Source organism: Mandrillus leucophaeus, unplaced genomic scaffold (genome assembly GCF_000951045.1).
Source record: "Mandrillus leucophaeus isolate KB7577 unplaced genomic scaffold, Mleu.le_1.0 Scaffold921, whole genome shotgun sequence".
Taxonomy (NCBI): Eukaryota; Metazoa; Chordata; class Mammalia; order Primates; family Cercopithecidae; genus Mandrillus; species Mandrillus leucophaeus.
In genome coordinates this window covers 346,951-357,639 of record NW_012110042.1, presented here as the reverse complement: position 1 = coordinate 357,639, position 10,689 = coordinate 346,951, and the positions used below count along the sequence as shown (strand labels likewise).

Sequence of the window (10,689 nt, the reverse complement as noted above, 5' to 3'; positions counted from 1 at the left end):
TCCACCAAGTTGCCGTCTATCCCTTGCCCTCCTCTAATTAAACTGGCTTTTCCTCAAGCACTAGCATTCAAGAGAAATAAAATGTTTTTAATCAATGTTCTTGGTTATGTTTTGCAACAACATTTCTGGCTACCGTTCTTCACTGCAGTTGTGAGATGATGAGTTTTGTGTGTTTGGGGCAGTGGGGAGTGAGGGAGGGAGTGAGAATGGGGAGTGAATGGGACGGGTGTTAGCCTGAGAATCACATGATCTAACATTGTCTCTTGGAAGGCGAGCTTGTGATGTGGGGTAGTGTGTGCAGGGCAAGCAGAGCCCACAGGACCACTTCTGTAAGGTGTTCCAAGCCCCCAGCAAAGCGCTGCCTCCTTCCTAGGTAGCTTTTCTCCCAGAGTGGAAGGTCCTCCAAGGCTGGGGTGGTCTCTTGGTTCTTCTGTCACCAGCCCAGCCCAGTGTCACAGTGTACAGGTGGGCCTTACAGACTCATTATTTTGATTCTCACCTCCCAGGAGAATTTTATATTAAAGCATACAAGTTCATATGTTTATAGTAAAAATTGTCAGTTGGTTGCAAATGCTGCTGTGTGCTGGACATTGTGGTAAGCACTTTACATGCATCATCTCACTTAACTCTCCACCTGCAGTCAGAGGCATCCTTTCAAGGTGTGAATCAGGCCAGGTGCTGCGATGTGTGTCTACAGTCCTAGCTATTCAGGAGGCTGAGGCAGGAGGATCACTTGAGTCCAGGAGTTCCAGGCTGCAGTGAGCCACAATTGCACTCCAACCTGGGTAACAGAGCAAGACCTTGTCTCTAAAAAAAAAAATCTAAGTGTATATCAGATCCTGCCTCTCCCCTGTTCCAAACTCTCCAAGCATTCCATCACACTTGGAGTCAGGTTCCTGCCATGTCCCATCAGGCAGGCTGGATTTGGCCTTTGGCTCCTGCTCCAACTGCATCCCCTCCCATCCTGTCCCCTGGCTCACCTTGCTCTTTGCTTCTCCTGCAACTGGCCAAGAAGCCTTGCCACAGGGCCTTTGCACTGACTTTTTCTCCAGCTCTGTCCAGCTCACTCCTTCACTTTATCAGTAATCTGCACAAGTGCCTTCTCAGAGAGACCCTTGCCACAGCTAAAATAACACCCCTTGTCAAAGTCTGTCGCCTTCCCTGCCTTTTTTTTTTTTTTTTTTTTTTGAGATGGAGTCTTGTTTTGTTGCCCAGGCTGGAGTACAATGGCATGATCTCGGCTTACTGCAACCTCTGCCTCCCAGGTTCAAGTGATTCTCTTGCCTCAGCCTCCTGAGTAGCTGGGATTACAGGCGTGAGCCACCACAGCCGGCTAATTTTTGTATTTTTCCTAGAGACGGGGTTTCACCATGTTGACCAGGCTGGTCTTGAACTCCGGACCTCAAGTGAGCCACCTGCCTCTATCTTCTAACCCAAAGTGCTGGGATTACAAGCTTGAGCCACTGCGCCTGGCCCCCTGCCTTCCTTTATAACAGTGCTTAGCAAAACTGGCTGTTTCATTACAAATCTGTTTGTCTATCACCCGTCTCCTTGACTAGAGTCGAAACTACATGAGGACAGGGTTTTGTTTTGCTCACCGCTGTATTCCCAGTGCTAAGAACAGTGCCTTTAATACAGTAGGCTCTCAATAAATATAGTCAACGAGTAAATAAATAGATGAATACTCACAATATCTTATGATGTCAATGCTATTCTTACCGCCATGTTATAGGTAGGAAAACTGAGGCCTGGAGAGATTAGCAATATTTTCAAGGTCATGAAGCCATCGATCTGAAGTCAAAGTAGCTGCCTCTGGGGGCTTAGCTCCCAGCCCCCATGCTAGTTAGTCTTCCTCTCTGCACTCATAAATGCCTGTCAACATTTCTATGTGGAAACCCTACACCCATGTGACACTTGACGAGAAAAGTTTTGCGGATGAATCTGTGAAATACTACAAACTGCGTTTCCCACTTGGTGTTTCAAACACTTGTTAGCTTATGAAAGGCCCTGAAAAGTTCTGCAAAAACCAAGCTGGTTTGTGTTTCCCAAATTTTTGACTGTAGTCGTCTTTTATTTGTTTATTTGTGTATTAACATATTGCAACACATACCTTGGGAAATATTGGTTTTTATTATTGTGGAGAGAAGGCAGATCATCTGACAAAGGACTGGGAGTTCTCTCTGGGTCCTCTGAGACAGAGAGAGGGCTGGGGTCAGGGGCTTTCCTCGCAGGAGGAGGGGCCCTCCCCAAAGTCAACTTCCCACCAGACTGACATCTGAGCCCACTGTGTTTGTACACTCACAGATAAGGCCCCTCTCATGCTCACCCCTAAACCTGGAAGGCCAGTGGTGTGGCTCTAGTACCTTTCAGCCACAGCCCACACCAACTCGGCTCTGCAGGGTACTGGGAGAGTGTGTGCCTGTGTGTTTGCTGGCTTTCTGCCCTTGGGTCATTGTACCAAGGGACATGTGCTGGTGTTCATCCTGAGCCCGTGAGAGAGCAAATCCTTATGTGTGTGTCACTTAGGAGTATCAGCCTCACAACCCTGGTCTTTTTTTCCTCACTGTCTTATGTCTCCTCACTGTAATTTTAACCTTTTAGAGAAATAAGGATACCGCCTCACCCTCTTCTGTCTTCTCAGCTACCTCTGTGCTGAGCCCATGGTAAATGCCTAGATAATTCTTGGTGTGAGTGTGAGGGAACCAATAATCCTGTATGTTGCATAGTTTGGTGCAGGGAAGGATAAATGGTTATGCTGCAAATCCCTTAATTCATTACCGGAGCCTTTCCTCTGCCCCAAGTAGGATAGAAGGATACCCAGAGGCAGAAAAGAATATCGAGTGAAATGTACATAACTGTCTGAATCACTGCGTTCTTGGGAGAGTTAGAGCAACCGTCAGAGCCCCCGAAGTATCCATTTTTATTGGTTTTGATGTTGATTTGATGTTGTTAGAGATTCAGGTCTCATCTTCGCTTCTGAGATCATCTGAGTAACGTCGGTGTTGGAGAAGGGAAAAGCAGAGATGAGGCATCCACAGGCAGCCCTGGATCCTGAGTATAAACATCTGGGAGGAGGCGGGGGATGCAGGAGAGCCTGGCCTTCCCAGCTTGCCGGGCACAAGGCTGAGCGGGAGGAAGCGAGAGGCATCCAAGCAGGCGGTGTTTTATCTTCACCCCAAGTGACCATGAGAGGTGCCATGCAAGTCTCAATCATGTTCCTCCTAGTAACTGTGTCTGACTGTGCTGTGATCACAGGGGTAAGTCGCCTAACATTCTCTGTGCCCTGGGTTTTGGGAAGATGTCAGGGTCTGCATGGGTTGTGAGCCCAGGAACCATGCAGGAGGCTCTGTTGGCTCCACACACTGTGAACCAAAGGGAATGGGGAGTTATGCATTAGACAGCACTTTAAAGAGGGATTGCATGCGATTTTCAGACTAGTTAGACCTCACTCTACTAAATGGGATCTGCTTTTGAGAAGCTGTATATGAATCAAATCCTGTTTTAAATGCATTAGTAGAGCATTGAACATTTTGAAGTTCAGTCCTTTGGTAAAATGAAGATTCCTATTATGTAATAAGGAATTCCTTTATAAAGTGGATTGGCAAACCTTAATTTATCTTTTGTGTGAATTTTAATTTTTATTTATGGTCTGGTTCACATATTAATATTAATATTAATTTACATAGCATGTTGACTTAATTAAAGGCAGTAAGCTTAATTAAACGTGGTAAGCTTATAAACTTCTATTGTATAAATTTAACCTCTGCTTAGAAAGGATATCTTTGAAACTCTTTCACTGTGTGCCTGCCCAGTTAGTTCTGAGAGGAATATGGGTGACACTAACATTCTGAGTGTACCCCAAAGCAAGCGTTCAGATAACAAGTAGAAATCCAGTCTCAAAGCAGAGGTTCAGCATGTGGGCACTGTCCAATTGGTTCAAAATATTCAGATCACAGTTTTCTCTCGGAAGTTTGCCTTTACCTCGAACCACCTTCAAATAGGGGCGCATGATGTGTTATGGTAGCAGGACCACTCTTATTGAAGCAGAAAGCAATGCTTTACCTGAGAGCTTTCCATATAAAAGCCACTGGGAAAAAAAGGTCGGGGGGAGCAGGGAAACTAACTTTTAGTTCAGCCTCCACCAGCTTTTTACATGGATAAGGGAAATGTAGAGAAATGCCAAACAATTCCTGGAATTGGGTTAATTTTACTATTCACCGAAAGGACAAATTCTTTCTTTTCTCTTTTAAAGGAAAAAGACTGAGTTCAAAAGAACAAATATTAAAGGCAAGTCAAATGCTTTTGAGAGCCAAAGCAAAAATAAAAATATTCGTGAAGGCGGAATTATACCTAATGAAGTGTTTACACTGTGGGCTGCCCTTCTATGGGGTAGCTTGAAATTCTGAGAGGGCAAGAACAATGGAGAGAAGCCCCGGCTGCTGCGCAGTGAGGGCAGGAGCAGCGTGGTTGGCCTGGATGCTGGGCTTGCCTCACCACCCGTGCCAGCTCCAGCACTGGCCCAGAGAGGCAGCAGGGCAGGCAGATCTGAGAGCGGCCGGCAAACATTTTCACAGTGAAAAGCACAATAGAGAGTGCATTTCCCTAGGCTTACCCAGGAAAGACAGATGAGTGGTTAGAACAGGGCAGTAAGGGGAAGTCAGGAACCCCCAGGGTCCCCACATCCTCCGTGTCCTGCTGGTGTCCCACTTCTGACTCTCAGCAGGATCCCAGCTCCACCACCTCTACACTCCCCTGCTCCCTGGACTGTAACTGTCCCCACATCCAAGGCTTTATGACTCTTCTTCCGAGAGTGGGACAGCAATGTCCCACCTCTATGGGAGAAGAAGAATCAACTGGGATTTCCTTTACCCCAACCCCAAGCTTTTGGGGCCTGGCTGGGTGTGAGATGTGCCCTTGCTGGGCTGGAGACAGGCACAGCTGGGTGCCCGCCACCTGTAACTCCTCTGCATGATCAGTGGAGCTGACATCCACTCTTTCCCTCTTGGGTCTGAGCAAGTAGGGGCTTCCAGGTCCTGCCACGTCCCACACAGCAACCTGAAGGTGCCTATAGGCTTTTATTGGAGAAGAGTGATCCAAAACCCAGCTTTGCATTTTAGCTCAGAAAAGCCACATAGCATCTCTGAGAATGGAAAGTGTGGATGCTTCTTCAGCAGGTCCCCACCTGAGTCTGGAGCAGTTAAGAGTTCTGTCTTCCCCAGCCCTGGCTTTTATTTAACGTGAGCTTAGGTGGCCTTCTTTACAAATGGCACCTTTCCCAAACAAGGCAGGGCGGCTCAGCCCCTGTTCTGCGATCCTCTTTGGGGATCAGGGAAGTCAGCAGAGAAACCCTGGGAGAGGCACCTGTTCACTGGGGTGCTGGCCCCTCGGCTGAGGCTGGGCCTCTGAAGGCCAGGGTGGGGGTGCCTCCATGCAGAGGGGAGGCACTGAACACAGCGCGGTCAGGGCTGCAGACTCCTGGTCCAAGGCAGCTCAGCACTGACCACCCAGGAATTTGGGCCATCAGGGTCCCTGCCACCTCTGAGAATTCTAATTAATTCAGTTCCACCAGCATCCATTGAGCGTCTACTAGCCCTAGAAAAGCTATGCCTTCTAACCCCCAGCCTTGTTAGAAAAAGAGGACTGTCTTCCTTCTGAGCAGCCTCAAGGAGCTTGGAAATTTCCTCAGATCCAGATCCAATGCCCTCCTGAGCCCTGAGCCTCCCCATGAGGGGAGCAAGGCAATAAAGCGTGGTCCAGGGCGTTCTGTTAGGCTAAGGCCAGTAGTGACACTCTCAGCCTCTTCTCGTTCCATCCTGATAAGGCTTTTTGAATCTACCCTTCCCTACTGCTTTCTCTTGGGTGCTCTAATGGGCTGTTCCCTTCTCTCTCCCACCTGTAGGCCTGTGAGCGGGATGTCCAGTGTGGGGCAGGCACCTGCTGTGCCATCAGCCTGTGGCTTCGAGGGCTGCGGATGTGTACCCCGCTGGGGCAGGAAGGCGAGGAGTGCCACCCTGGCAGCCACAAGGTACTGTGCAGACACTGCATGGGTGCACATATGTGGGTGGGCCATGCGGGGAGCAGAGGGTGATGTCCTGGGGCCTTGCTTTAGCTGGGAAGGCTAGAGAGGCTGGCTCCAGAGAGGGAGTCTAGGGAGGCTGTGGCTCCAGAGGACTTCACCTTCCTCTGACAGCTGATCCAGCTCTGATCCAGCCCCTGAATGTCCAAGGGGAAGCAGAAGGCTATGGGGTTGCTGTGTCCCCACCACCAACAGGCACCCACCTTAGTGCCCTGCAGATAACACATTTGTGCATTTATTTGTACAAGGCCTGACATGATCCACCTACAAACTTCTAGCACAGGTTGGAGAATCACTGATCTTAATTCGATCCTGACAGCAACCCTGGGCAATGCTGAAGAAACTGACAGACAAGCAAAGTCACGTGACTGGCTCAAGGCACACAGCCAATGAGACAGAGCTGGGACTGGAACTGCAGTTTTCCGACGCCAGCTCTAGTTATACCTCACTGATGTTGAGCGCTGCCGCCTTGTTTTTGAAGGGGCAGCCTCAGGTGGAGGGGTGCACTGATCTCATAGGCTGGTAGACAGGCTGGGCATTCCAGCCCTTAATTTGCTGTGTGGACTTGGGCAAATTAGTTCACCTGCTCCTGGGCCACACATATACAATGAGTGGAGCAGACTCACTGCCTCTAATGCCCCTTATGGATCTGATGAATTCAGATTTGGGAATGATCTCACATGCCCTTTGCTCTGAAGGAAACTCCCTTCAGGAACATAAAAGTAGACCCACAAAATCACCTTCCACACCTGGTAAGGTCTACAGTGAGGCAAGTGAGGTGCCCACTTCAAGGAGTCACTCACTCTTGTGCCCTGAGTACATAGTTCCTGCCCTGCTCGCACTCCTTGACTGCCAGCTCCCAGTCCAGAGTCCTCTGGAGCCACAGCCTCCCCGTTGCACTCCCTCTCTAGAGCCACTTTACCACACTTTACCAGTTAACCAGTGAAGCTCCCAATTCCCACAGCTTTTTCATTAAAATGCGAATAGTGGTGGTTCAATCTAGTCTGACATTGACTATTAGAAGGCAATTAGGACGTTTCCACAGGCTCTCAGGTGACTTGCTCTCCTCCCTGGGCCTTGCCCCTCTCTCCACACGTACCCCTCTGTCTGAATTAGACATTCCTGAGCACAGGCTCTCAGGCTTACCAGCTGTCTTACACCTGGACTCAGGCATGTTTCCTGCTCTTCGGGGACTTACCTGCACCCCGGCTCGGTGCTCATCTGGGTACAGAGCATCCTCCAGCAGTCTCTCTCCCAATCACCGCCCCCGCCCAACCTCCAGTCCCAGGATGAAGAGGGGCTAGAGAGTGGTGAACGAGGCCAGACAATGTGGCAGTCCTTGTAATCTTGGGGAATGTGAGGGGGTTCAGCTCCAGATCCATATTCCCAATAAAGACAACAGTAGTAATAAAAACTAATGCTGAATGCTTCCTGCATGCCACCCTTCATACTGGGTGCTTTTTGTCATTTTAACCTCTTTATAACCATATGTGGTAGGTGCTGTTGTTAACCCATTTTACAAATGATAAAGCTGAGGCACAGAGAGGTCAAATGATTTGCTGATTGTCACACAGCTGGGAAGTGGTAGACCTGGGATTTGAACCCAGGCAGTCTGACAATGGGCCCATGCTCCTAACTCCTCCCTGAGGATACCCCAGTGGTTTAGCACTCCTCTGGCGTGTGAGTCAAGGCAGAGATGGCGGCTGTCCTTTTCGCTGCTGCACTTGCAGCACCCACCACGGTGTTGAGCCTATAATGGATGAGCAACAAACATTCAATCAATGGACGAGTGTGTGCATGTGTGTGTGCATGTGTGTGTGTGTGTGTGCAGGCACATGTGTGCTGAGTCCCCAGAGCCAGGTAGCCTGGGTGCGAATCCTAGCTCCTCCACAAATTAGCTGTGTGATCTTGGCGTATTGCTTAGCCACACTGTACCTCAGTTTCCTCATCTCTAATTGTTATTCTTGTTGTGCTAGGTGCAATGGAGAAGTGGGGTAGGGTGTAGGGGGAGACATTTGCCAGCGCTGGACTAAGCAGAGACTGCTGCCAGGAGGCCCACCAACGTCCCTTTGGTGAAGATGTTGCTTTCTTCTCTCCTTAGGTCCCCTTCTTTAGGAAACGCAAGCACCATACCTGTCCTTGCTCACCCAACCTGCTGTGCTCCAGGTTCCCAGACGGCAGGTACCGCTGCTCCATGGACTTGAAGAACATCAACTTTTAGGCGCTTGCCGGGTCTCAGGATACCCACCATCCTTTTCCCGAGCACTGCCTGGATTTTTATTTCTGCCATGCAACCCAGCTCCTGTGACTCTTCCAGTCCCTATGCTGACTACTTTGATCTCTCTTGCCTAGTACACACATATGCACACAGGGAGACATACCTCCCATCATGACGTGGTCCCCAGGCTGGCCTGACGATGTCCCAGCTTGAAGCTGTGGTGTGAGAGATGGCCAGCCTGGTTCCCTTCCCTGCTTAGGCTGCCAGAGAGGTGGTAAATGGCAGAGAGGACATTCCCCCTCCCCTCCCTTCCTGGGCCTGCTCTCCTTCCTGGGCCCTGCCCCTCTCCCCACATGTACCCCTCGGTCTGAATTGGACATTCCTGGGCACAGGCTCTTGGGTGCATTGCTGAGTCCCAGGTCCTGGCCTGACCCTCAGGTCCTTTACGTGATCTGTGAGGACCAATCTGTGGGTCGTTCATCTTCCCTTGATTGGTTAACTCCTTAGTTTTAGACCACAGACTCAAGACTGGCCCTTCCCAGAGGGCAGCGGACAGTCACCCGAAGGCAGGTGTAGGGACCCCAGGGACGTCAATCAGCCCCCTGAAGACTCTGGTCTCAGCCAGCCTGTGGCCTGTGGCCTGTGACCTTCTGCGAGAATTGTCATGCCTCTGAGGCCCCCTCTTACCACACTTTACCAGTTAACCACTGAAGCCCCCAATTCCCACAGCTTTTCCATTAAAATGCAAATGGTGGTGGTTCAATCTAATCTGATATTGACATATTAGAAGGCAATTAGGGCGTTTCCTTAAACAGCTCCTTTCCAAGCATCAGCCGCGAGAGCAGGTTGGTGACTTTGAGGAGGGCAGTCCTCTGTCCAGATTGGGGTGGGAGCAAGGGACGGGGAGCAGGGCAGGGGCTGAAAGGGGCACTGATTTCAGACCAGGAAGGCAACTACGCACCAACCTGCTGGCTTCAGAATAAAAGCACAAACTGAACTGAGATGTGTGGCGTGGTGTTCCCGCTGTCGGTTTCAGCCAGGGCCTATGCCTCTGTGGCCACCTGGGGAGGAAGGCAAGGACCAGGTTGTGTCCAGGTTGGGGAGGGATGTGACTGGTATTCCTCCCCTCCCCCACCCAGCCAGGGTCTATTTTTTGGAGAGAGTGGATTTCAGGGTCCTTTTGAAGAAAGGATAAGAGGCAGCCTCGTGGGCTCTGGGCAGGGGGTGCGCTGCTCGGAAGGGTTGGGGGCAGGAAGGGGCCATGAGCTGGCATGAGCTGGAAAGACTCCATTGCTGAGATTGCTTAGCAGGGACCAGCTGCAACTTTCATTTTTGAAATTTGGTCCCATTTGTTTTAGGTCAAATATTTGACCCCACCAGGCCACTGTGTGCCTGGAGTGAAGAAATTCACACTACTAATGGAGCTGGCAAGGATGTGAGCCCTCTATCCTAACCTAGAGACTGGTGACTTCCTCTAAATGTAGCTTCCTGGTCTCACTATCTCCTCTGCTCCTCAATTTTTAGTCCAGAAAAATGTAACATAGAATAGGAAAGCACATCATGTTCCATTCTCTTTCTCAGAAGCCTCCAGGAAGACTATGGTTTCTGAGGCTGGCACTACTTGTGTTCTCCATCCATCAACCCTCCCTGCTTAGGGGATGCCCAGGACAGTCTTTACTCCAGGACCCACTTAAGCCAGGCCAGCCCCCCAACAAGGTCCTTTCTTTGTTTTTTGTTTTTGTCTCCTTTTATGGACATTGGCACCTGCTGTGGTGACTTGGGGCCTTCTTGCAGCCCATGAATCTCTTTCTCCTTCGGTTTCAGGCTCAGGCCTTGGATATAAAGCTCCTTCCCATGTCCAGGATTCCATTTTGACCATGACTTGTCCTTTGATAGTCATAGCTTTTCTCGAGGTACCATTGATTGCTGCCTGGTGGACTTTTGTGGGACCCTTTCTAAATTGTGCCCCTCCCTGCAAGCAGAGCCATCCTGGATGAGGCAACGTCTTGTCTCAGAGCAGCAGGGGACAGGTGAAGGCGGCTGCAGGCACCAGGACACCCCGTGGTGCTCACTAACATGCCAATTGCTGCTCATAATCTTTTAGGGTGGTACATTAAAAGTAATGGCAAACCACAATTACTTTTCACCAACCTACTAATTGGACCCATTTTCATATTTTCTTTTCTTATTTTTAAGAGAGAGAGGGTGTCTCTTTCTGTCATTCACGCTGGAGTACAGGAGCATGATCATAGCTCACTGCAGCCTTGAACTCCTGGGCTCAAATGATCCTCCCACCTCAGCCTCCCAAGTAGCTAGGACTACAAGCACGTGCCACCATGACTGGCTAATTTTCTTTCTTTCTTTCTTTCTCTCTTTCTTTCTCTCTTTCCTTCCT

At 49.8% G+C, this 10,689-nt stretch overlaps 1 protein-coding gene across 1 annotated transcript; it reads left to right on the top strand.

Annotated features, from left to right (window-relative positions):
- Nucleotides 1–3,101: 3,101 nt before the first annotated feature.
- PROK1 (prokineticin 1) lies at nt 3,102–9,295 on the top strand. Its single transcript, XM_011969947.1, has 3 exons — nt 3,102–3,257; nt 5,900–6,025; nt 8,178–9,295. Exons 1-3 carry the CDS (start codon nt 3,186–3,188, stop codon nt 8,295–8,297), a joined length of 318 nt encoding a protein of 105 aa, XP_011825337.1. The 5' UTR covers nt 3,102–3,185; the 3' UTR covers nt 8,298–9,295.
- The last annotated feature ends 1,394 nt before the right edge of the window (nt 9,296–10,689 follow it).